This window comes from Dermacentor variabilis, chromosome 2 (genome assembly GCF_050947875.1).
Source record: "Dermacentor variabilis isolate Ectoservices chromosome 2, ASM5094787v1, whole genome shotgun sequence".
Lineage (NCBI taxonomy): Eukaryota > Metazoa > Arthropoda > Arachnida > Ixodida > Ixodidae > Dermacentor > Dermacentor variabilis.
Window position 1 is genome coordinate 90,875,645 of NC_134569.1, and position 26,771 is coordinate 90,902,415.

The 26,771-nt window shown below is 47.4% G+C and overlaps 1 protein-coding gene across 2 annotated transcripts in view; it reads right to left on the minus strand.

The window, feature by feature from the left end:
* Nucleotides 1-26,771, minus strand: part of ClC-a (chloride channel protein 2) — a 152,464-nt gene that overhangs the window by 114,157 nt on the left and 11,536 nt on the right. Inside the window, exons 1-2 of one of the 2 annotated variants that reach the window (XM_075681264.1) lie at nt 23,089-23,271; nt 15,938-16,036 (exon numbers count right to left, since the gene is read on the minus strand). In XM_075681264.1, the coding sequence (XP_075537379.1) occupies nt 15,938-16,036; nt 23,089-23,106 (117 nt within the window). In that variant the 5' untranslated portion in view covers nt 23,107-23,271. Of the gene's footprint in view, nt 1-15,937; nt 16,037-23,088; nt 23,272-26,771 lie in introns of those variants that run through there. The other variant, XM_075681263.1, reaches the window with a different exon arrangement.

Below are 26,771 nucleotides of genomic sequence, written 5' to 3' on the forward strand. Positions count from 1 at the left end.
ACGCTCGACGCTGCACGGCCGGCAATGCGAGAGCTCTCGCTCCTGCCCAACGACGGGGGGAGGCGGCGGCGAAGAGCACGGTGCCGCCGCCACGCCGATGCCGAGCTAGCGCGCGATCGTGTTACGCTCCCGGCGCGCGGGCGTAGTGGTGTAGCCAACCGCGAATCGCGTGCATACACGCACTATTATATATTGCGCGCAGTCGCATTTGCGTACACGAGTACCGGAGGAGTAACGCGCCAAACACGTGGAACGCCATCTTCGAGACTTGAACTATACAAGGCCTCCGCATGGGAGCCGAAACGTCTTGGTTTCTTTTCGTTTAATGTTTTTGGTCGGCGTCCCTTTTTACCCTTGTGTGTGTGTGTGTGTGTGTGTGTGTGTGTGTGTGTGTGTGTGTGTGTGTGTGTGTGTGTGTGTGTGTGTGTGTGTGTGTATATATATATATATATATATATACATGAGAGAGAGAGAGAGAGAGAGAGAGAGAGAGAGAGAGAGAGAGAGAGAGAGAGAGAGAGAGAGAGAGAGAGAGAGAGAGAGAGAGAGAGAGAGAGAGAGAGAGAGAGATCGTGTTATCGTGCGATGTGAAATGAACACCCCGACGACTGCGGCGATGTGACGCCGGAAAAGAATACTGCCGTTTAGTCCTCTGGCCCGACGACTGCGGGAAGCATTGCGCTTCCCACGCCAGCTAGTGCCAATGCGCATGCTATGTAGACCTGCTGTCTCTCTTCGAACTGCACGTTGTCGCTGTCAGCGTGCGCTGGATCCCAGCTTTGAGAGGGATCGAGTGATCTTCGAAGACCAGTAGAGCGCTGAGTGACTATACAGTATATATCGAAAGACGCCTGCTGAGCTCGGCGACACTGCAGTGAGCTGGGGAACGCGAGGTGCTCGCAAAACGCGCACAAAGCGCACGCGAGTCAAACAACGCAGCCATGGAAACTAAATCATGCAAACCAGAGTCATAGCGCAAGAGAAATTAGGAAGTTTGCAGGCGCAAGTTAGAATCGGCTAGCGCAAGACAGGGGTAATCGGAAAATCTCTGGGAGAGGCCTTCGTCCTATACGTGGACATAAGAACAGGCTGGTGATGAAGTGCACGTCCGCGCCTCCTATATTCAATTCGATCCCCCCATCCGCCACTCGCCACAACGTACTGGCCTTTGCATGTAATGTGCATGAAAACGTTCACGGATGTTGTAGTGCTTGTAAAACACAACCTGCCACGACAATCTACAAAAGTTGCTACAGCATTAACAATTTGCAAATTAGAACTGCACGTGCGGAGACTTCAGCTGAAAAACATCACGCCGTCTTCGATCGAGACTTGAACTATACATATATAAACAGCGCTAGGTGACGAATCCAGGATATTCCTCTTAAGCGAGAAGTGCTCTATCGGAGCATATATATGCATACGTCACGGTGAGCAAAAAAAGGAAACACTAACATATTTTCTTTTCTCCCTCCGTCTTTCTGGAATGACGGTCCTTGGCCTCCAGTCATTGCTGCCGTCCGCATCCCTAACGACATTCCCTCCAACGCCATAATGCAGACTGCGCGCACGCAAACCCACAAGCAGACACACCAACATAGCAGAGACGGAAAATAGGCGGCGATCGCCGTCACCAACGGGCGCCCTCGATTTCCGTCGCCGTAGAGAGAGTGAAAGTCCCTGGCTGCACGGCGCGGATGCACTGCTGCGAACATTACAGCGCATGCATACGAAGGCGCACCGACGGAACTGAGCGGGACTCCCATCGTTCGCTCGTCAATGTACTCGAGCCTGCGTCGGTCACTCAAGGCGCCCGGCGCGGCCGTTACGGCCCGAGGAAACGGCACGAAGGCGGGGAAAGCGAAAGGAGATGGGCAAGGAAAGAAAAAAGAAAAAACGAAACCTGTTCCAAGGCGATCCCAGCGAAACTGCGCAGGCATCAGGGCAACACGCACAATATACGCGCGCGCGCGCAGGGACGCACTATAGCTTTAGAGTAGGGGACGCAAGCGGCTTGCGTACGCAAGAACTAGAAGCGATGGTGCTGCGCATGCGCAGACCCACGCAAGCCGCTTGCGTCCCCTACTCTAAAGCTATCTAGTAGTAGAGTACTGTGACGCCACCATCGGGCCCGTATACTGACTGAAGTGCATACGCGCTTGTATCGGTCTCGCCATCGTTCGGAGAGCTTTCGTTCGTGGCTGTATAGGTGCTGCACAAGACGCCCGTACCGCGCGCCACGTTTCTCGCGACGGCCCTAAATTAGCTCTTATTTAGGAATACGAATTGAAAATACTAGCAGAGCGCTATATTACGCGCCGCTGTGTCGTTCTATGTTACGCCCCATGTCCCCCTCTCCATTCACTGGCCTATACTGGACAACGTTAATAAAAATGACGAGGAGGTGGGGTGCAGCTTCTGTCGCGGACAGCGTAGCCGTCTTGCTCGTGGTGAACACCTGAACTTACCTGCCACGGCTGAAGGTAAATCGTCAGCCTTCGAAACTTGCCAATGGTCTTTGTCCCAAAAGACGGATCGAAAATCGAGTATACCGTACATGCGAAAGCGTTGAGCATTTGATCGTTGCAGGTATTTCAGTACTTTAATCAAGTGATAAATAAATAAATAAATAAATAAATAAATAAATAAATAAATAAATAAATAAATCTGAATTTGCACTTCGGAAATACGAATGTGGCAAAGAGGTCACGGAAGGCGTTCGAGGCTATAAGAAAAGGCCAGCAGAACTCACGCGCAGAGGCGCGCCTGCGAACATCTAGACCATCAAACTTGCATATGTGCACATGTATAGTGAAGTACTACTACATCGAACGTCGCCTCAGCGAACTATCCAAATCATCAAACTGTAATGTAATGTACGCAAAAAAAAAAAGATATTGCGGCTCTTTTCTGTCAGAAATTATGTGAGTATAGCATCTTAGTGGTGATGCCAGGCGCATTTAGTTTCTCTTAACTGAACTTTCATTTGAGCGAACAGTTTATTGAGCTCCGTTCAAGCGAACTTCTAGATTTAACCTAATTACCGAACTAGGACCGCTGAATTTCGATCTGTCGTAGTCCGCGCTTGCGTTTCATTTTTCGTTTACCCTGATTTCCGTACATGACGACGTTTTTTAGACCGTACAATAAGTTACGCAAGCTAAATATGACACGTCTTTAGAGCACGTGCGATACAGGGGCGTGAAGCGATGTACCCCCTCTCATGGGTCTCAAATTAAATTGTCTCCACAGGTGACGCTTGGCAGCCCTTCGTTCGGCAGGTGATGGGATATAACGCCTAAGCAGCCACGCCTACGTACTTGTCCGTCACGCCTGTCGCGATCCACGCCTGTTTGGCGAAGCGGCTCATAACGACCCCTCAGCTTTGACAACGTATACGTCGTGCGTGCCTTCCGATAAATTAATAATGTGTCTACCTTAGTGTATCTATTTACCTTCGATTTCTCTCTGGTTTAGTTTTTATTTTTTTCTACGCCTTCCCCGCTTTAGACGAGGGAAACATTGTACACGGCAGAGACGCAATAATATATATATATATATATATATATATATATATATATATATATATATATATATATATATATATATATATATATCGGTTAGCCAAGGACCGGCCCCGCATCTCGGGCAACGAAGGCACAATTGGACCTTCCTTGGAGACACTGGTATGAACGAGATACGTTAGTTTGTATGTTAAGTGCTGTGACGTGTTCTGTGTGTGCGGTGCACTTATGACGTGCTCTGTGCTTCTCATTTCATCCTATGCATCATGGGTAGCGTGCTATAGGCGTGCCGCCAAGCAGACATCTTGAGGATCCCTTAAGATGCTCTCTAGACATATATCTATCTCACCGATATCCGAGTCAGCGGTTACTACGATTGTGTCAGTACGAACTTCGCATAATGATAATAGCGAAGCTGTTCTCCAGCTGAATGGTCTACTCCGGCATAATTTTTTGTAGTTCAACGCTAAAGTAAAACAAAGACGAATAGTACTGAATCCCATTCGTTTGTTTCCTTTCAAATACGAAAAAAAGGTAAAGAGAAGTGTTCGGTCGAAACTGGCAGATTACCTTTGGAAGTTATTTTTCTGCGTTTATTTAACACGAAGTAGCTTGTTATCAGCCGTGAAAACTAAAGTCAAACGTCGCCTTTCCGCTTTGATGCCCAGAACTGAGAGGGCTATGGCGTCGTCGCAGTGTCTTAAAGGATTTCATGGTAATTTAGCGCATCCGGACCAAATTCTGTCTCTCTGTCGTTCTTTTATTTTTTTAATTTTCTTTTTTCTTCAGGGGCAAGAGGGCCGGAACAAACGGAAGTCGGCAGGTGGAATTATTGTTCATATCTCATCCATAAACAGTTAGCTTGCTTCGATCACATGAGGCCAATATCGGTAACTTCACGTAGAGCTAGTGCAGAACTTCTAGGTGGGGACCTCGGGGCCATTCATTATTCGCTTCATCGATCGAATTATTGACTGATGGTTACTTGGTTGAATCAATGATTGGCTTTACACGTCCTTGCTGCAGCTCATGAGCCTCCGCTCGCAGTAAGAATGTAAAGTTTGCAGTAAATTCGATCGAATATTCAAGTAATTAACTATTTCTCTTTAGTTTCCGCATAACAAAGAATATGCACGCGACATGAAGGTTCCGTGTGCAGAACAAGTAACCTTACCGGAATGAGTGCGGATTAAGAGCGCTCGCTCCAACTTAGCTATGGCGGTAGAGCTTAAAGCTAACTTCAAAATAGGAAAAGAAGCAATAAGGGCACTCGAGGAACAAAAAAAAATTATTTAGAAAGAGAAACAGCAAGATAACGAAAATATACAACGACGAAAACTTGAGTATAGAAGACGCAAACCAGACGGTACGGCTGGAGTGGTCCCTCGTCATCGCAAGACAGCACACGGCCAAGTAATGCCAAGCGCGGACAAGTCAGAGGCAGAGCTCACAAAGATTATATCGTCCGCGAAGAGTTTCTGTCGTTAGCCGGCCGGCTGCCTTCATTGCCGCACTTACATGTTCGCTAAAGCGTTTGACCGGCGCTTGCTTTTACGAACCGTTAAAAAGCGCAAACACTATATTATAAGCGTCTATGTGAAGACAGGCACAGTTCTTTGGTACAGCGCACCTTCGAGGGGCAAGGAGACGAGCTTTCATTTGCATGGCGGCGCAGCCTGCGCTGTCAGACAGACGAAAAGGAAGCCGGGCGACGGTGCCGGTATGCGGCGCTCATAGACAGCATGGCGACGTGCCAGCGACCGAAAGCGGCGGCTGACGGGCTCGTTACGCGGACGACAAACCGATGTTTGTTGCCCACAAAGGAAAACGCGCCACGGGTTCGCGAGCGCGCTGAACGGCTCGGCCGACTCCGAAGAACAAGGAACAAAAAAAAAAAGTTTGAGCAGCACGCAGTTGGGGAACCGTGCTTTTTTTTTGCTCGAGTACACGCATGCCGATCCTGTGGCTGCAGCGGAAGAACACGCTTATACGTCTCCGCGGATTCTTGTTCCGCTCAACCACGTGGAACCGAACCGCTTCAGCTCGCGTTCGTGCCTCGCGAGGTGTTGACCCGCACTGCGCTCTGCCAAGCGCTCTGAGCAATGACGTCACGCCGGAATGCGCTCGTGTTTGCTCGTATGAATGGAAGCATGCTCCCGCCACGGCTACCTCGCTCGAAGCGGACGAGTGAGTAGCGCGATCTTATTACGATTCGGAAAGCGAACCGTTCGCTTGGCCTAGCGCATAATTCGTCAGGATGGGGTTTTCGCCAGCAAAAATGCGGTTCTTACCTATATGCACAGCGCGCGAGGGCAAGCGATCGATTCGCTTTGCGAGCCGTTATAGGATCGTACCGCTGGACCGGGATAATGTAACGATCTATCCCATTGCCATTCCTTTTCGCGCTTTGTCAGCGGTCCGGGAGGCGCAGTGTACTCCAGCTACGCGTTACCACCGGGATCGGCCAGCAGTGATTGGACGGAGATAAGAAAGGAATGGGAGCGAAACGAACTCCTAGAGTATAAAGCGTGCCTGAACGCAACGAGCTATGGAAAGAAGAATGATGGGTGTAACGTTAAGGGATAAGAAAAGAGCAGATTGGGTGAGGCAACAAACGCGGGTAAACGACATCTTAGTTGAAATCAAGAAAAAGAAATGGGCATGGGCCGGACATGTAATGAGGAGGGAAGATAACCGATGGTCACTAAGGGTTACGGACTGGATTCCAAGGGAAGGGATGCGTAGCAGGGGGCGGCAGAAAGTTAGGCGGGCGGATGACATTAAGACGTTTGCAGGGACAATATGGCCACAATTAGTACATGACCGGGGTAGTTGGAGAAGTATGGGAGAGGCCTTTGCCCTGCAGTGGGCGTAACTAGGCTGATGATGATGATGATGATGATGATGATGATGATGATGATGATTTATGTATTCGTCACCACGCGCTCAAGCTTGCCCTCCAGACAGCAACACCAGACTACATTGCCTATATAGCGAGTGGTGGAACCTGTTCATGTATAGGAGACGTTATAAGCGTTCACCCGCGCGCATGCCGTACGCGCTCGAACGCTGCCCTGAATCCGGCAAGGCTACGCCTCTCAAGTTGAAGCATGCAAGCCATGACACCAGCGCGCGTCTGTTGCTGTTCAAAATCTTTATTTTTGCTTTATTTTCTTTATTTTCTCTTTTTTTGCCGTCGACGTCCAAGTGCATGGTAACCACAGCACTTGACGTTGAAACAGCCGCAACGCGTCCTTCTGGCCAGAGCGCAATATGCCTGAACCATCCGATTTCCCAGGCGGTGTCTTCACGCAAGGACTGATGGAGTTTTATCAACACTTGCTAGGTTTCGGTGATCTGACGAGACCCAGAGCATTCGGCACGACATGGTCGACGGCACGCTGGAATAGCGCCAGCCAATATGTTCCGAGGCCGCGTTGCCTCGAACATGGGGCATCGACGGCGACCGACACTCAGCGCGGTCCCTCTCTCTTGATACATTCGGCGACAACCAACGAATGCAGTGGCAAACGTATACCTTCGTCCAACTTAGCGAATTTGTACAGATGCGCCTGCAAGGTCGTTCGCTCATTTAATACTGCGGCCTCACGGTAACAATGAACTTCCTTCAACATCGGAGTCGTAGAGGGCAAGTATAGCGCGGTTTTGTGGGCGTAGCTTTTGTTGTAATTTCAATAGCTTTAAATGGACTTTTGGCCTTCACGCATGACGTCACGGCTCAAAATCGTGCAGGCCTCTTCTTAGCCCTATAAGTTTAGTGGCTTGTCAAGAAACGAACTATGCGTATCAATTGCGCGCGAACCCGCGTGCTCACCTGTATAACCACGGCGTTACTGGCATACGAGGTTTCGGCGTGTCAACCAACCCATCAATATTTGATCAGCGACTGCAATTATACTGAAATCTCTAATCAACAAATGACACACACGCTCCACGGTTTAGGTCAGGTTTGTCTCGAAAAGAAATCCGCCACTCCCCGTCCCAAGTTTCTTGAACTGAATTGAAGAAACGAGCAGACGTGCTATGACCAGAAAGCATGTAACGCAAAGGGCGACTATGCAGATGCATACGCGAGAAATTTCGTGTCTGCGCTATAGTTTCTTGAGGCTGGGTATACAACTTTTCTTTCCCTCATTTTTTTTCTTTTGTTTTCTTACAATATATACATTCTTAATGAAAGTCTATGAATGCAGCGAAAGTGGCCTTTACACGACGTTATTGTCATCTTATTGGCCGTGCGGTCAGGCTGGATTGTGAGAAGTGCGCGTGCCGGAGACTATACAGACCGCGTGCTTTATCAGTAGCCATATATCACAGTATTCGCGAGAAAGACAATCAGTGGAGAAATATTTGGCAAGCATCGACAACCGGCCACTTTCATGAAGGCCTGTTTTTAGGCCCAGGGCCAAAATACCCCTTTATCAAAACATGAAGCCCATTGTGGGTTTTTCTAGACACCGAACTTTTATTGTGCCTTTTCATATCATATCATCACCATATTCACTTTCTCCTGTTCCTTTTGTTCCCCTTCCCCAACGCTGAGTACCAGGTTTGAAAACAGTAGTTCAGGCCAACCTCTCAGCTTTTCTGTCGTATACATATATGCAAAGTATGTCCCCCTCGCCAATCAACTTCTCTGTAATATATATATATATATATATATATATATATATATATATATATATTACAGAGAAGTTGATTGGCGAGGGGTACATACTTTGCCGCTAACAACGCGAGTTCCAGAAAAATAAGTAACAGAAACTCGTGAATTAACTTTTCCTTTAGTACCTTGTGGGCATATATGGCAAATTTGGAGGCATTCACATTTTAATGCATCCCAATTTTCTGAAAATATTGAAAATCGCACCTAATTCGAGATATCCATCATCAAACTTCAACGCTCAATTCAGGCAAGTAACGGAACCGAGCACGCCGGGTGCGCTGCAGGAAAGGCAGGCCCGGTGTCATTTCAGACGGAAACAAGCCGGAACGGCGAGCACGACAACGTCGAGGCCAGTCGCGGCTGAAGGGGCACGTCTTGTGTGGCAAGCATGTACCGCGACGTGTCGTATCGGAATTTGCCGCGACATGTCATCATTCAAACTTCGTCACGGCGCGTTTCAGTACATGACGTATATGGGAGAGGGGCGCGCACGGTTTCGATATTGCCAGGATGGAGCGACGAAATCCAATGATAAATGCTTGGAATTCGGGGCGATATTCAAGATTAAAATATAAAATAAAAAAATGGGGTGGACTAAAACGTAACTGCCTCCATTTTTTCCCTATAAACAACTTCCCCTTAGACTCTAACAAAAAGAAATGTGATTTAACAAATTTTTGTTTATTCTTCCTCTGAAACTCGCGGTATTACACGCAAGGTATGTTCGACTCGCCTACGAACTCCCCTGCAAAAACGACACGTTCGCTATGCTCACACTCTTCCTGTAAAAAAAAAAAAAAAAAAAAGAATATGTATAATCTAAAAAAAAAAAACGCTAATCAAAAACACCCTGTATGGCTGCGTCGCGCTATCTTTCATTGCGATACTTAGCCAACTCTGCCGACTTTGCACCTCGTTCTCCTATACTTTGCGTGTATGTTCGCATACTGCACAAGGAGGAAAGCAAAAAAATTATCCGCACACGCGCGAATGCGAAGCTCGATTAGGCCTAAAAAGCAGACGTCCGCAGACGACAGCGCGATATGTAAAGCACATGCACGCATCTAGAGAAGCAGTGCCCGTGCAGAAAGAGCTCGCGAAACGGGGGTCGGCGGAGCACGCGGGACAGACAGAATCCGTGTAAGTGGAGCGTATCGTCCTCGTGTGCGGCTGCTCTCTCGCTATCTCGTCGTACTCGCCTCCCTCTTTTTCTTGTCTTTTTCTTCTTTCTGCTTACTTTTCTTTTTCGTTTTATCGTTCCGTAGGATGGAAATGTCAAACGCTGCTTTTGGAGCACGACGCAGCTGAAGCCGTTCATTACCGAGAGAGCGTGGAGTATACCTCGCAACCCCAACAAATCCAAAACCCGAAAACCCAAAACCCCACTCCTGCCTTGGCTACCAAATGGCGCCTGGCAGTATTAAATAAATAAATAAATAAATAAATAAATGTAATGCAATATGAAGAAATCCCAAAAGAAAGAAAGAAATCTCGATAAAGGACCATGTCGCAAAATATTGCGTCTGGCCGCAGGAAATACTTGTAGGCGCACTTACCGGCGCATCGAATAAAGTCGAAGCATCAAATAAGCTTTCTTTCCCCCTTTTTTTTGCAGTTTTGACACTGGCATACAGATATTCGGCCACGATACAAATTAAAGGTGTGCGTCACTATAGGCCACTTCTATACATCTGCGACGTCAAACACATCCGTCGTTAAGTAGGAGCATTCAACATCGTAGGAGTAGGAGCCTTCAACATCGAAACGCATATGTTGACTATCATCAGACAGGGCATGATGTCAATATAAACACAATTTACTACATCCGATAGCCTTTTCCGTGCTCTTACTGTCATGTAAAGACGTGACTCCCTCTCCCCCGTCCATCTCAGGATTTTATTTTTATTTTTAAGTTTACCCGCTCCCCTGCAGTGCACGACAACGCGAATGCCGCGAAAGCAACCACGCCCTAATTTTTTTTCGACGGGGGCGAAATGCAAGAACGCCCGTGTACCGTGCGTCGGGTGCACGTCAAAGAACCCCAGGTGGTCAAAATTACTATCGAGTCCCCCACTAAAGCATGCCTCATAATCATATCTTGGTTTTGGCATGTAAGACGCCTATCACATTTTTTTTTTTTTTTTTGCATGCTCTAATTTCTCCACTGACAAACGGCCATTGATTTATCCATCCGCTGACTCCCTCCACTCTCCGTCTTTTTTTTTTTCTCCTTCTATCGCGCTATTCTCGTCAAATCATCACAAAAAGTTACAAATACGCACACACATATCGCAAACGCAAGGCCAGCAGCCCTTCGCGGCCAAGATGATCCGCCGCTGGAAACGAAGGCCATCGGGTTTGCTCTGAAACTGACGACAGCCCATGAACGATGACGCGCTGCACTGATATCCGCTGAGACAATCACCGCGTGCGATGACTGATAGGCGCTCAAACTCGCACGAGTCGCGCGGTTCAAGGAGAGCATGTGGAAGAGCTGCAACGACCGGGATGGAAGGGTCGAAATAGCGGAAGAGGAACCGCGAGGACGCCTCCAGAACGTGCCCGGAAAGTTCGCGCACTACCGTCTGTTCAGCGGCACACCATTGTATGTATATATAGCCACAGTGACCATGCCATAAAAGATGCAGCTATGATTGAAATTAAAAAAAAAAAACGACCAGATGATGCGCGAACTATCAGTAGGCATACGGGTACACCAAGAACAGCGTCTTGAGAATATCTCACTCAACGACCCCTCAAAATTTCCTAACTCAATCCAAGGTTCCATACAACTTCGTTAATCGTGGGCTTTAGGATTTCACAACGCAACGTTTAAGCTTATCAACTGAACACTGGTAAGCGCAATTCCAAGACGGCACAGAAGGTAAACACAGAAGCACAGGACAAGAACTCGCAACGACATCTTATTCTGAAGACTTCGTCTACTTAAGTACACAGCAGGCCAGGATCGCACAAGCGCACTGCCCATGAAGCCAACCAACTCATCATATCAAGGAGCGTATAGATTACAGCACCATTTCTAAAGACTGCTTTTCTTTGCTACGCAAAACAACCGACGTATCGGTAGTACAGGCACTTTTTTTTTCTTTCTTATATGATATGCCTCCATGATTTCTCCGGCAAAAGCATTGCCACTCCTGCCTAGAATTCGAATACCGAAAAGAATTGGCTCATAGGGACAGGACCTACAATGCATAGGCGAATGAAAAGAAGCTTTGTTAGCTACAGAGTGCTCATGTTCCCGCACCCGATCGTCGACGCAGCGGCCGGTTTGTCCGACATATACCTTTCCGCACTCTAGCGGGATCTCGTGCACAACGCCAATGGCGCATGTGACGTATGGCATGGTATCCTTCTTTCCACAGGCCGGTTTCCTTTGAGGTTCCGAAATGCGTGGACACAACCCAGCAAATTTTCGTGGCGCAGGAAACACAATAGGCACGACGTACCTTTTTTGACCCATTCTACTGGTTGTGCGCAACCCTGTGAGCGTAGTGCACCACTTCCGGCTTTCTTGTTCGTATAACCGGCCCCCCCCCACCCCCCAAGGCATTTTTCTACCCTTCAGTTTCTGAAGTAGGGTCTAGGACACAGCTGTCAAAACTGAACGAGGGAAGCCAGCCGCCTGTAGGCGCTCAATCTGGAAATTGAAGCTATCCTGAGTCAAGTCAGCACAAGACTTCGCCAGCACCGACCCAAGACATTGTGTTGCGATAGCTCGTTTTATCCCCTTACTATGTGATGAATAAAAGGGCAAGAGTTCTCTAAGATCTCGCGGAGAGTATTTCCAGCAAATGTGAAGCACACTAAAAAAACATGTTAATATCTAAAAAGTGCAAGGTGTCATTGTCAAGAAGCTCGTGAGTAAAGACTTTTCCACGCAGTCTAAAGAGGCTTAAAATTTCGTCAGCAGTGCAGGTACTCGTGTGGAAGGTATTAGTGTTTAAAATCACGAGAAAGTCATCTACATATCTAAAAACTCGTAGTACCTTCTCGGTGTCTAAAAGGTTATTCAAGTCGCGGTCAATGGAAGCTAAAACAATATTACAAAGAACAGGGGCAACACACGATCCAATACAAATGCCCTTCCGCTAGATATACACATCGTTGTCAAAAGAAGCAAAAGTTGAGCATAGGCAAAAAACCAGTAAAACTGCAAAATTTACAACAGAAATCCCTGCAGAATTTTTAAAAGCCATCTCATCATTTTCTTTTATCCAAGACCGCACCGCAGGCAACAAGACCGCATGTAGTACTGAGTAAAACAGGTCTTTAATATCTATGGAGAACGCGAACCTACAAGAATCAAGTGAACAAAAAAAATTGATACTTCTGTAGAATTTCTAATATCGTATGGGTCATCAATGACAAGAGCATTTAGGTGTTTTAACAAAAAATGGCTGAGCTGCTGCCGCCAGGTACCCATCTCACTTACAATGCTCCTAAAATGCGTATCCAATTTATGCGTTTTAAGGCTGAAAAAATAGAGTAAGTGACGAAGGCTTACAGTCGATAACAGACTTCGCCAACCTACAAAGTTCCATATGCTGACACAAGGAAACAACTTTTGTCTTCACCTTGGACATACTCGCTCTTGCAGGTGCGAAATTCTTGCTTAAAGCCTCAGCAGCTTTTTTGACAAACGTAGCTGTTGCCCCCCCCCCCCCCCCCCGTTACCACAAATTCGACGTCTTTATCCGCTTGTAAAAGGCATTAGTCCTTTTCCTTGCAGTATTAGGTCTGCAATCCTGGTCTACTGTGTACTTAAGTAAGCGAAGTCTTCAGAATAAAGTTTAGTTGCTTGTTAGCGCTTGTCCTGTGTTTCTGTGTCTATCTTGTGTTCCGTCTTGAAATTGCGCTTACCAGTATTCAGTTGCTAAGCATGAACTAACTATCCCAGGAACAAATTTTGTTAATGCAACGTTTAAGGGTCCGGTTAGTAACATATTGCAGGTCTATACTCCCTACCTGCAAGGTTTTAACCTATCTGTATTCTCTCGACTGCGCGGGTCTTTTAATATCGCTCCTGTACATACGGAAGACTGAAGAGGCGCGGCAAAGCGTAGATGAGTTCGTAAAAATTGATTCTACAATGTCCGATACAAAACGCTAATTACGAGTCACCTGCTTAATCACATAACTGCGAAAATACGCCTACAGACGAGGAATTCGCAGCATTCATCGCACGTTCTTAACGTTTCCTGTAGGTCATTAAGTGCAAGAGGAGTTTCAGACCTGGCAATATACCACTAGCGAACAAAGATTTCCTTTTTTTCTATATCTATCTATCAGCACACTCCAAGGAAAGCTTCAAGGAAGAATGTACGTCCCAGCGCACCACGCGCAGATGAGGAGTCCTGCGAAAACAAAACCGTTTGAAACTCGCTTTCTTCAAGTTCGTGCTGTTTACGAAATAAATGATAGGGGCTGGACATAACGACGCAGATTCGTCGCCCTGTCAATTATCCGTGCATTTACATTCAATAATGCCCCTTCCACTTGTCTGTACAACACACTGCAGATCCCTGCTTGTTGGGGCGCTGAAGGTTGCTCGGCCGCAAAAATTTGCGATTGCATTTTTTTAAAGAAAAAAAATTCAATACACTCTCGCATATGCCTTTACCACAAGCTATGCTACCCCAACCCTTACCTGTCTTCCGTGTGTATTTGTCCCACACTGTTTATGTCTGCCCGTCTTAATCATCCTCAGAATGTCAGCACATGCACACAAAAGTTACACGGTTACACACTCACTGTCATTTTTACCGATGACCTCGAAAGATTAGAACAAGGTTCCAGGGTCTGTGCCTAGCCATCGGTGACCCAATTCGCTTCAAGAATGCACTATTAACTCTCTTTTTGATTAGCTGGTCTGTAACTATCGTGCAGCGTCTTTCTTTTTCTTTTCGGCTGCATTTTTCGGTTGTCCGTGTATCATTCTGTATATTTCCTTCATATTGATTGTTTATTCCCATGTTACCACGTTAAGTAACAACTTACCTGTTTCATTTTGTGTATGCATATCTTATCGCCCCTCCAATCTGTATAATGCATACGTATGTAGCGCGAGGGCAAAATAAATAAATCGAGTTCTGACGGATGCCGTACTATACGTCATAGCTAGAGCAATATTCCAGCGCTGGTCGAAAAAAAAAATACTGTCCACCGCGAGTGCAAAAATTAGTGCTGCCGAGAGAGAGTGCGTCACTTGCGCAAGCCACACGTATGTACAACTGAGCCGCATTGGCAGGCATTTCTACGCAGTCAGAATACCAAGCAGTCCGCGACAGTTTCTAAAATAGCAAAAAACGCTACGGCACGCTGCAGGCCCCCATCGTGTACTCTGGATAAACAAAGCAGTTGCGCGACAAAAATATCTTCGGAAAGGAAGCCGGGAAAGGAACAACTGCCTTATAGGTATAGATGATGTTGCGAGTTCCACAACTCCACCACTGCTGTCCGTGGCGCTGATGAAACGCAAGGTATGCGTTATGCAATTAAGCCGCTCAGTTTTCCACCTATATCGCGGCATTAGTTTGACCGCTCGCCTAAGTGACAGCTACGGATGGCAGAACTAATGGACATTTAACGCATTATTTTCTTTGACAGATATATCAATATTACAGAAGGAACCATGTGGGACCCTCCCATCTACCTTTATCGCGCATGGCAATACATGTATTGAACCAAATAAGTACACCATTTCATTCTGATGTCCATTCCAACCGACAGCACCATGACTTCTCATGCGAGTTGCTTGTGGATAACGCTAATGACACAGTACAGTACCACCAAAACAGCAACGCGCCCAGTTTAAAGATAACCCGTTCCATTTTTTTTTTCTATTTTGGCCTGAAAAGGAACAAACGCGAGCCTGCTCGTAAACTTTCTGCAGTGTGGCGAAAAGGAAGTCATTCGACTGTCAGACCCATTATTTTGCGTACACTGTCAAATCGTTCGAATCTCGCACGGCCAGAAGAAGCAAATGAAAAAGAAAACAACGAACGCATGCCGCTGCTCTAAAGTAATCCGCCGAACACTAATCCAGTTCTGACCCATATATCGCCGTTATCAACGGGAACCGAGCGCTCCTGTAATGAAGGGTTGTCAAATATCGACGCCAGCAAAGGTAGGCACTCATACACAATACGAGCAGTACCGTTTCATGTGCCGATCCATTGGCCGATCGCAGCTCGCCGAGCGTCGCCTTCCTATTTGAGACACAATACCCGAGTCAGGTAACGCGACAGCTGATCGACGAAACTTCGGCGATCTGCGCTGCCGCAAAAAAAAAAAAAAAAGAAAAGAAGCATTGCCCATAATAAGCACCGCCGTCAAATCCGTGCAAGCACGTGCGTTGAAAGCAACCGTCCAGGGCCCTCCGCACTTTCAACGAAAGTCGCCGGCACACAACCGGACATCGTGATCATCGCGCACGCCTCAAGGAACGCCGCTTGCGTAACCGAGGTTGCTCTTATCTTATTTTCGAAAGTTGATAGCGTCACACTACAGACATATCAGGCACCCAGCGACGCGCACAAGGAAAGATATTTCTCTTCGACTAACTTCCAAACGCGGTTGGCATCAAAGAAAACTCCCTCGCCTGTAGGTTTCCATTCCGAGAGGTATTGCGCTCGTTCTGCTCAACAACGAACAAGGCAGGCAGGACAGCCGCCGCATCGCGGGGATTTGGAACTGGTTTACTTACAAGAGTGTGTTCAAATCCGAGCATGCTTCGGCCGTTGAGGAGCTGTTCCTCGGCCATGATGTCTTCGGCTCGCATGTTCGCCACCTCCGGTATCGGGTCCTCCACGAAATAAAAAAAAAGAGGGAGACGGGAGGTCACATCGGTGCCGTTCACTTGTTCGCACGGGCGAGGCGGCTCAGGAACAGGCCGCCGACAAAGCAGACACTGTCAACTTCACCACAGAGACCACACACACGTTGCACGCACACATACGTCCTCCGCGTAAGCTCGACCACCGACTGTGTGAGAGCCGAGCGCGAGGCGCGCGCCGCGCTGTTGCCCGCTGTTGCTTGTCAGCTGAGAACGGGAAGCCGGTACGCCGGGGTCGTCACTTCCGGGAAGCCGGCATCGCCAATCCGGAGACGGCTCGTACGAAGCGGCGCGTCGCGCGTCCTGCTGTTCGCGGCGTCGTCTGCGATCCTCCGGTCGGATGGTGCGCGCGCGTAGGCACCGCTTTTTTTTTTGCCTTTTTCGCTCAAAAATTCCTTGTAAAGTCGTAGAACAGCTCAGGCGTGCCTGACGCTGCTGTTGAAGAGATGGAGCGTGCTACTACACAACGGCCGACTGCACTCGTACAACGCGTGGGAGATGGTAGCTCGAGCTTTTGCGAGTGTTTGGAGAAGGTGCAATGATCGCTTGAGCGGGAAATTCAAAGTACCGGCACATAATCTCGCGCAAAGCCTGAGGCGGCACCGCCCCGAAGCTCTCCTTAAATGTTTGTTTCCCTAAAGGCTCGCTCTATGCTACAGCACGAGGTAGAAAATTCTGCATCACCGGTACTTATGTTACAATAATACGCTGAAAACAGGAAGCATACTTACAAGAAAATCAGGTTCCTTCCTCGACTATATTTTTCTATCATGTGACTACATCAACAACTTCAAAGAGCTGCTGCCCTAACGATGGCAAGTTCACTTGTCTAAACGTTGGGTCCAGCGACGTTCCTTATTCGACCACTGTAGACCACTTAATTCCAACCTTCATCGTCCTGTCAACTTCTCTCTGGCTTGAATATCAACAACTACGCCTTTTCTGATAATAAGATATTACTGGGGAGTTATACAAGTAAATTGAGTTTCCAGTAATAGCCGTAATTCTGGAGCTCAATGAGAACTCCGTTTTTATGGATATCTACATTCTTCATACATGCGATGGTAGTTTACAACTAAAACAACCTGTTCAAACGATATTTCAACCGCCGTGGTTGCTTAGTGGCTATGGTGTTGCGCTGCTAAGCATGAGGGCTCGAGATGGAATCCCGGCCACGGCGGCCGCATTTCGATGGGGACGAAATGCGAAAACACCCGTGTACTTCGATTTAGGTGCGCGTTAAAGAACCCCAATTAGTCAAAATTTCCGGAGTCCTCCACTACGGCGTGCCTCATAATCAGAAAGTGGTTTTGGCACGTAAAACCCCAAATATTATTATTATTATTATTATTAATGCAATGAGCTATGGAAAGAAGAATGGTGGGTGTAACGTTAAGGGATAAGAGCAGATTGGGTGAGGGAACAAATGCGACTTAATGACATCTTAGTTGAAATCCAGAAAAATAAATGGGCATGGGCAGGACATGTAATGAGGAGGGAAGATAACCGATGGTCATTAAGGGTTACGGACGGGATTCCAAGGGAAGGGAAGCGTAGCAGGGGGCGGCAGAAAGTTAGGTGGGCGGATGAGATTAAGAAGTTTGCAGGGACAACATAGTCACAGTTAGTACATGACCGGGTAGTTGGAGAAGTGTAGGAGAAGTATGGGAGAGGCCTTTGCCCTGCAGTGGGCGTAACCAGGCTGATGATGATGATGATTATGAATAATGCACAAATCATCACTGCGTTGATAAGAATACGCCTTGGTTAAAAAATTAAGTTATGGGGTTTTACGTGCCAAAACCACGATCTCATTATGAGGCACGCCGTAGTGGGGGACTCTGGAAATTTTGACCACCTGGGGTTCTTTAACGTGCACCTAAATCTAAATATACGGTTGTTTTTGCATTTCTCCCCCACCGAGATGGGGCCGCCGTGAATACGCCTTCGTTGCTGCTCGAGGTAGGTAACAGGGCGGGGCTCTCTCCTACATGAAGTAATCTGTCGCAATGCCACAACAGTGTCTCGGTTGCTCTCGAAAAGCCCTGCAAGAAGAACCTTGGCCAGGCAACAAGATCATTTGCCAGAAAGTGGCTGCAAACAGTCACTATAACATTCCCCTAAGAAGTTAGATTTCCAGCTAGAGAGGTCTGGTCACAAAATACACTTATATCGCCACTGCTATAGCTCTCCACTTTTTGAAATTAGAATGATGCCGACGTTGCGGTGGCACATTTCGGTAATCATACCGCGACCGTCGCGAGAGATAATCCCCGGGAAAATAAACTCGTAACGTCACGAAGTCGACACGAAGCCCCACGCGACCTCGCCGACAGCTACTGCACGGCCGGGTAAAGGCTAGAGTCAAGTCGCAGTCGTAACCGTAACACGCGTACTAAGAAATTGAAGAAAGGGTGTAAAGACGAAGTGGAGTATTGAAAGGAACGAGAAGTACGTGGACCGCCTCTAACACGCTGTCGCAATAAGACGTGCATGCATGGTGAAAAGCAAACAGGAAAAAACCCCGCGTACTTCGCTTCGTGCAACTGTGGTTTCATAACGCTCAAAGGTAGGGGGGGGAGGGGTTATCGCGCTCTCACGCCTCGTCATGGCAGCGGCATATATATAGGAATCACTGCGTCCTTTTATTTATTCGTTTACTTCGCGAAACCCTTCATGGACCTCACTTCTGGCGTTCTCGCTGAAAATAAAGCGGCAACCACTAAACTTGGGCGGCTTATATCATCTTGATGTAAAACTGAGACACGCCAGATTAATTGAAAATAGATGACACAGAGAGCCTAAACCAGAGGACCTGTGATGGTCCTGCAGTGTGTTTTGCGGTGCACATTTTAAATCCTGTCCAGCCAGAAAACAGAAATGTAATTTTTTTTCTTTTTTTAACACACAACAGCACACGTACGCGGGCGCGCACCTACGCCGACTGACATAGTCACGCGATACATTGAATATCGTATATGTATTAAAAAAATACCACACTTTTTTGTTTCTTTAGCCACCTGTGACAGCGTTTTTCGAACTTTTCAGGTGTATTTCTGGAAGAGGCTAAACGTACACCTGCATGAGGAATCGCAGCTGGCAGTTATGTAGACACAATATTTAATAAATAAATACTTAAATATTCACTTTAGGCCATATGTTGCAATTGCGAAACAATAGGCGAGCAGTATTGAATTAAGCCATGTATGTTTAACAAAAATTCTGAAACGTTTTCTGTAAACTTCAGTAAATATTTTCTGTAACCGCACCGGTCTCTAATGCATTTTGATCTTGAGGGTATTTTAAATTAATTAATTAATTAATTAATTAATTAATTAATTAACGTGGAAAACAACTTCAACCTAGACGTTACTTTGAAGAAGATAAAGGACCTAGTATGCTTGCTAAGTATAGTACTTCTAGGGAAGCAGAGTCCATTCTACTGAAATTATAAAAAGGCACGCCCTGGCAGTCGTGAACGCGATCTGCCAGCAGCAAATAACCGCGTCGGCCACGGCGGGTTCCCCCACTTCGGCCGAAATCTCAGCAGTGGCGATCGCCCTCGCTCACGCAGAGCGTTCGCAAAGCGACACGGTTGTGGCCACGGACTCCAGGGAGACATGTCACAGGTTTCTCAAGGGGCACGTGATTGCGGCTAGCTTCGCGATAATTGCCAAATATTTCAACCACCGTCATCGCCCACTCTGGTGTCCGGAACACGCCGGGGTACAAGGGAACGGACAGGCTAACGCGTTAGCCCGAGGGTGTGCTAACCCAGCGATGGCAGCCTCTTCTAACCCCAACCACTCGCACAATCCCTCTCAAAATCCCATTAATTTAAATGCCAAAGACATCCTAAGCTCATGAGCGCGGAATCCAGAGAACATATCCGCCGCCTCACCCACAACTTAGCGGGGAAGAGGCCGCCGATTGGCGCCAAATACAGACTGGGGTATACTCCCCCATCTAAAATTGCTAAACGCCATGTGCCCCACTCGGGATAGGGCCAACTGCCCTTGGTGCGGAGCACACCCACCCTATAATACATGTAACCTGGGAGTGCACTAAGCACCCTCATAGGCTAAATATCAACGGCACAGTGGAGCAATGGCAGGCACAACTCGCTCGTTCCGACTTGGCCGGACAAAAGTCTTTAATTAGCCAGCTCAGGCAGGCGGCAGAGGCCAGTGGGGCCCTGGACATGGGGGGAGCGGGGGGGGGGGGGGCTCCGACCACACTCCTTAAAATCTCTTTCTGGCAAATAAAGTTTCTCTCCCTATAATAATAATAATAATAATAATAATAATAATAATAATAATAATAATAATAATAATAATAATAATAATAATAATAATAATAATAATAATAATAATAATAATAATAATAATAATAATAATCAGCCTGGTCACACCCACTGCAGGGCAAAGGCCTCTCCCATACTTCTCCAACTACCCCGGTCATGTACTAACTGTGACCATGTTGTCCCTGCAAACTTCTTAATCTCATCCGCCCACCCAACTTTCTGCCGCCCCCTGCTACGCTTCCCTTCCCTTGGAATCCCGTCCGTAACCCTTAATGACCATCGGTTATCTTCCCTCCTCATTACATGTCCTGTCCATGCCCATTTATTTTTCTTGATTTCAACTAAGATGTCAGTAACTCGTGTTTGTTCCCTCACCCAATCTGCATTTTTATTATCCCTTAACGTTACACCCATCATTCTTCCTTCCATAGCTCGTTGCGTCGTCCTCAATTTAAGTAGAACCCTTTTCGTAAGCATCCAGGTTTCTGCCCCGTACGTGAGCACTGGTAAGATACAGCTGTTATGCCCTTTTGTCTTGAGGGACAATGGCAATCTGCTGTTCATGATCTGAGAATGTCTGCCAAACGCACCTTAGCCCATTCTTATTCTTCTGATTATTTCAGTCTCATGATCCGGACCCGCGGTCACTACCTGCCCTAAGTAGATGTATTCCCTTACCACTTCCAGTGCCTCGCTACCTGTCGTAAACTGCTGTTCTCTTCCGAGTCTGTTAAACATTACTTTAATTTTCTGCAGATTAATTTTTAGACCCACTCTTCGGCTTTGCCTCTCCAGGTCAGTGAGCATGCATTGCAGTTGGTCCCCTGAGTTACTAAGCAAGGCAATATCATCAGCGAATCACAAGTTACTAAGGTATTCTCCATTAACTCTTATCCCCAATTCTCTCCAATCCAGGTCTCTGAATACCTCCTGTAAACACGCTGTGAATAGCATAGGAGAGAACGTGTCTCCCTGCCTGACGCCTTTCTTTATTGGGATTTTGTTGCTTTCTTTATGTAGGACTACGGTGGCTGTGGAGCCGCTATAGATATCTTTCAGTATTTTTGCATACGGCTCGTCTACACCCTGATTCCGCAATGCCTCCATGACTGCTGAGGTTTCGACTGAATCAAACGCTTTCTCGTAATCAATGAAAGCTATATATAAAGGTTGGTTATATTCCGCACACTATTCTATCACCTGATTGATAGTGTGAATATGGTCTATTGTTGAGTAGCCTTTACGGAATCCTGCCTGGTCCTTTGGTTGACGGAAGTCTAAAGTGTTCCTGATTCTATTTGCAATTACCTTAGTAAATACTTTGTAGGCAACGGACAGTAAGCTGATCGGTCTATAATTTTTCAAGTCTTTGGAGTCCCCTTTCTTATGGATTAGGATTATGTTAGCGTTTTTCCAAGATTCCGGTACGCTCGAAGTCATGAGGCATTGCGTATACAGGGTGGCTAGTTTCTTCAACAAATCTGCTGTTACCTGATCCTCCCCAGCTGCCTTCCCCCTTTGCATAGCTCCCAAGGCTTTCTTTACTTCTTCCGGCGTTACCTGTGGGATTTCCAATTCCTTTAGACTATATATATATATATATATATATATATATATATATATATATATATATATATATATATATATATATATATAACTGCTCGAAGAAGGAATAGCAATTTTTTTTGACGATGGTGTAGCGCATGGCATAATAGTGTTTCCTCTTTATTTTCCGATATTGTATATTTAACGGCGATGTGCATAAAGAAATACGTAAAGGTCACTAATTAACTAACCGAACACATCGTTTCGGGGGATTTCAAAGCTAACCTATCAGCAAAATAAGTTTTAATAAATTGGCAGTTTCGCCCGAAGGGCGAAGCATTGACAACGATAGCAAGGGTTTAACGTTATGCTCGAACTCCTCGGACGGTGTTCTAACCATACGCGGGTGCGCCATATTGGCGCGACACAGCCCGCTGTAAGCAGCAACTACTGGTTGACGGAAGGAACAGCTCCGTATGGCAGTAGTAAGCACTAAAATGTCTGGAACGCCAATCATAAGAAGCCAACAAACACTGACACCAAGGACAACATAGTGGAAATTACTTGAGCTTAATAAATGAAATAGAGAAACGATAAATTAATGGAAATGAAAGTGGATGAAGAAACAACTTGCCGCAGGTGGGGTACGATCCCATAACCTTCGCATCACACCTTCGCACCTTCGCAGTGAGAGCTTGTTGGCTTCTTATGATATGACCGATAAAAATCGGGCCCCCATAGGTTAAACCCTTTTCTTCTCGTTTACTGGAACGCCGATGTATTTCGTCGCACACTTTGGGAACGAATATCTCGAAACTCGCGCCATCCTCAGAATTCATTCACAGTGGATACGGCACTCGTACTCACCGGCTACAATTCGTGGATTGCAATGTCTGCCGTAAGGCCATTAGATCGAAACCTAGAGAAATCTCGGTAATCATTCAATCATGCACTTCGATTTCTCGTGCAAGTAATGCGCGAATATTCGAGTAATTGAGTTGAAGGAGTAGGTACCTGTCAAAGGTGATGGTTAAAGAAAAAAATATCTGTAGTCTAGAAAAAGAGCACCAGATGCGTCGAAACAAAAGCAGGAACGCTCAGTGGCGTTCTCGGCAAGGCACACGCTAAAGACACAGCTCAATTACGACATGGATTGTTCGGGATGGCCACTCACGGCGTAGATGCCGGCCATGGTGCCACCGCCGTGGGTCAGTGGAGTGGTCTAATCCGTGGTGCAGTAACCCGTTGCCTAGTTCGTGATCTAGACCGCGCCAGTCCGCGTGCGAGGCCGTCGCAGTGCGACAGCGCGAACGCGCGCGCGAGCCGTTCGCGGCCGAGCAATAAACGCAACACACGCGAGCAGCTCTGCCTCGTGTGTGTGCGCGGGGAGAACTATTTCTGATGGGAGCCCAGGCCCTCAGTATGCCTCTCTCGAGGCTCTAAACTTGGCTCCGGTGAAAACAAAAGGAAAAGGGGGGAAGGAAACGAGAGAGGCGGGCGTCACATGGTGGAGGAAAAGGAGGAGGGATGGCGTGCCACGGGAAAGAGGCGCAACGCGGAACAGACGAGCTGTCCGTCCGATACCTCTGACGTGTATACGAACGAAAGAGGAAGGGAAACCGGAAGAGAACGGGCGAAGTGATACGCCGGGGAAGGCGCAGCACTCGGACCTGGTGTTGACAGCGCAAAACGTAGACGGGGACACGAAACGAGAAGGCGACATCACGAGCGCTGACTTTCAACAACGCTTATTTGAAAGAAACACGGCATCTTGTACATTTGCCCACAGGAATCACACGTGTGACAGACACGTCATTGCACACCACGTGACAAACGCACTTCTGCGCACCCAAGAAAGTTATTGCACGTGCAAAAGTTTGTTGTTGTTGTTGTTGTTGTTGTTGTTGACAACAAGGACGGCGTGCTAACAAATTGGTCACGAAGTCTGGCAATCTCGGCTGCCTCAATAATCTCCCGAACCAGCTGGTCATTGTGTTTTCCCAGCACTTCACAGCCTTTGAATTCTGCGGCACAAGCTTTGGAAGGGCAATCCCTGACGTACATACCCACACCTACTCCTACTACACCACATACACCCCACCCGGTATCCCAACACTTGCCCTTGGTGCGGAGGGCGGCCATCTCTTGACCATATCACATGGTCGTGCCAGAGTCGGCCACAAGAAATCCAATCACCCCTTATGGGGCAAAACTCCAACAGTAGGCAGTGGGAGGTGTGGCTAGCCAGCACGGAGCGGGAGGACCAACTGGCCCTTCTTGACCAAGCCCGGCGTGCCGCGATCGCCAGTGGGGCCCTGGGACTGAGGGACCCACCCACTGGACCTGAGTGTGATTTTCTTTTTTTTTAATAAAAGCTTATACTACTACTACTGACGTGGGTGCCTAAATTCCTGCTCGCCTGCTCGACGTTAAGTGTATGTTCTTTTTGTCTTTCGTTTGTGCATCTTCCAGTTTCCCCTATATACTTTTTCCCACATTTCAAAGGTATAGAATACGTCACGGCTTTTGGTGACTTCTCGTGCGCCCTTTCTGCTTTATCAGCTCCTCTGCATTGACGCGTCGGCAGGCACAGTGACGTGCTAACCCGCTCTCGGGCAAAAACTTGCGGGGAGGGCACAGTAGACGAAAGTGAGCAGTGATTATGAGTGAGGGAATTAAAGGAGTATACTGACGTGAAATAATTCTGTCGTTCTTTTTTTTCTTTTTTTTTACGCGACGAGCTTTCTTTGACTTTCGTCCGTTCCCGTGGTCGGTGGTCGCATTTTCACCGCCGATACGAAGGCGCCTATGCAAAGGGAGCGTGCTTTCGCGCGAGTGCTATGGGGTTTAATGCTGAATTGGAGCGCCCGGGATGGAACGCCTTGCTCTTCCCTCACCGCGCTCTCCCCCTGTGGCGGCTGCGGGAGAGGAGGATGGATGGATGGATGGATGGATGGATGTCATGAGCGTCCTCTTTGGAACGGGGCGGTGGGTTGCGCCACCAAGCTCTTGCTATTATACTGCCTAATGTCCTACCTGGGTTAACCAATAAAAAAAGAAAACACTACGAACTACCACACCCAAATTTTCTGATCCCCTATTGCGAACTATGCTTTTGCACGTCTCCGTTTTTTTTTTTGTCGTTTCCCTACTTTTCTTCCACCAGTCCTCCAATCGCCTCTAACTAATCCCTATTGCAGACATGTTTACTTTTCCACTGCTCTCCCTGAACCCAAGGGCTTCAAGGAGGCCAGTGGTGCCTAAATCGACCACTGGGTAGACGTCTTCACATAAAACATGCTCCATAGTTTCCCTAGCTTCCCCGCAGCAAGCACATGCTTCTTCTTCCTTCTTATATCTCGCTTTATAGGTGCGTGTTCTAAGGCATACCGATCTCCTTTCGAAAAGTAATGAGCTTCCCTCTGAGTTATCATAAATTGTTTCTTTCCTGATTTCATATTTTCCTCTTGCTTGTGACTTGTGACACAAGTCTTTGTCACTAGTCACCCCCAACGCCACCTACCGGCGGGGTTAGTTGGGCGCGACAGGGAGTAGACGCTTCCCTCGGGCTCGGGCTCGGCAAGCGGCGCGGACGTTCCTCGCGTGTGCTTCTGTGAGACCGTTTTGCGAGGCCTACACCGGAATGGACGAACATGATCGTTCGAACGCGCCAGCACTCGCGACCGTGCATGCGAGCGACCAGCCGTTGGTATCCAGCTCGGGGCGAACAAATTCGCTCGCTGTCCGGTCGCGGTGAGTCGGACTTCATAGATTTGTCGCGCGCCAATCGGCATGTTCTGTGCGTTGTGAATCGGCTAGCAAGCATTAGTGTATGAAAAGTACCATAAATTTCCTTGTGATTTTTTGCACTACTGTATCGTCGTTCCTTTGTCCCAAGAGTACGGTTGAGATCCCCACAAAGTATAATGTTGAGTACTCGACAACCAGCTCGACCGATGCACTTTATTTTCTGGTCGGTTTGCTGCCGGCCAACAGGGTAAAATTGATAGTTTTGACTTTCAGCTAGTAAGTACGAAGCTTGGTTCGCTCCTAGCGTGATAACACGGCGACGGACAGACGTTTGGCGCATAATCAGCGAAACTGCTTGGGCTGAACGGAAATGCAAATACAAAATTACGCCACAGTTCTGCCATATAGCCTATTCGTAGGTGGTGAAGATGTGGGCCGACTTTTGTCATTTCACTTGCGAAAAAGCATGACCCGTTCGCCCTCCTTTCCCGCCCTACTAATTTCCTAATATCGTAAGCGAGAACTTAAGGCTTTATTGTCAGACCCTCGATTTGATTCGACTAGGCCAGTCTTGGCAATTCAAGCTGTCAGGGCATGCATGCAACGGGAGTTGGTTATCGATCTCCGTCTCTTCTGAATCAGCATAATCTGTCTCCTATATAGCCAGATTCATCCTCCAGGCATCGATTGTATATAGGAGAGCTCGAGCCGTACAGTTTATCGCTGCCATATATGTAGCTGCTTTACTCAGCGACAGCTCGGTCTCTGAACCGAAATGCTTCCCCAAGCTCCTAAAGCACCGGCGACCCGCATGTTACCGAACGACAAACAGTATATCACGTAAATTACTAAACATACCCTCAAGGTACATGGTGGCCTGCGTCACTGCGATTGGCCTTGATGCCCTGAAATGGTGTGGAGTCTATTTCTTATGCTGGAATTGTCAACATGTTGGTAAACCTGAAAACCAAAGCTTCTTGTGGCCCTGACGAAATTCTAAACATCTTTCTAAAACGTTATCCTGAACTTATTGCCAGCATTCTTGTACGAATTTTTTCTGATTCTGTGCTGTCGGCACAACTGCCCGATGAATGGAGAATGGCCCGA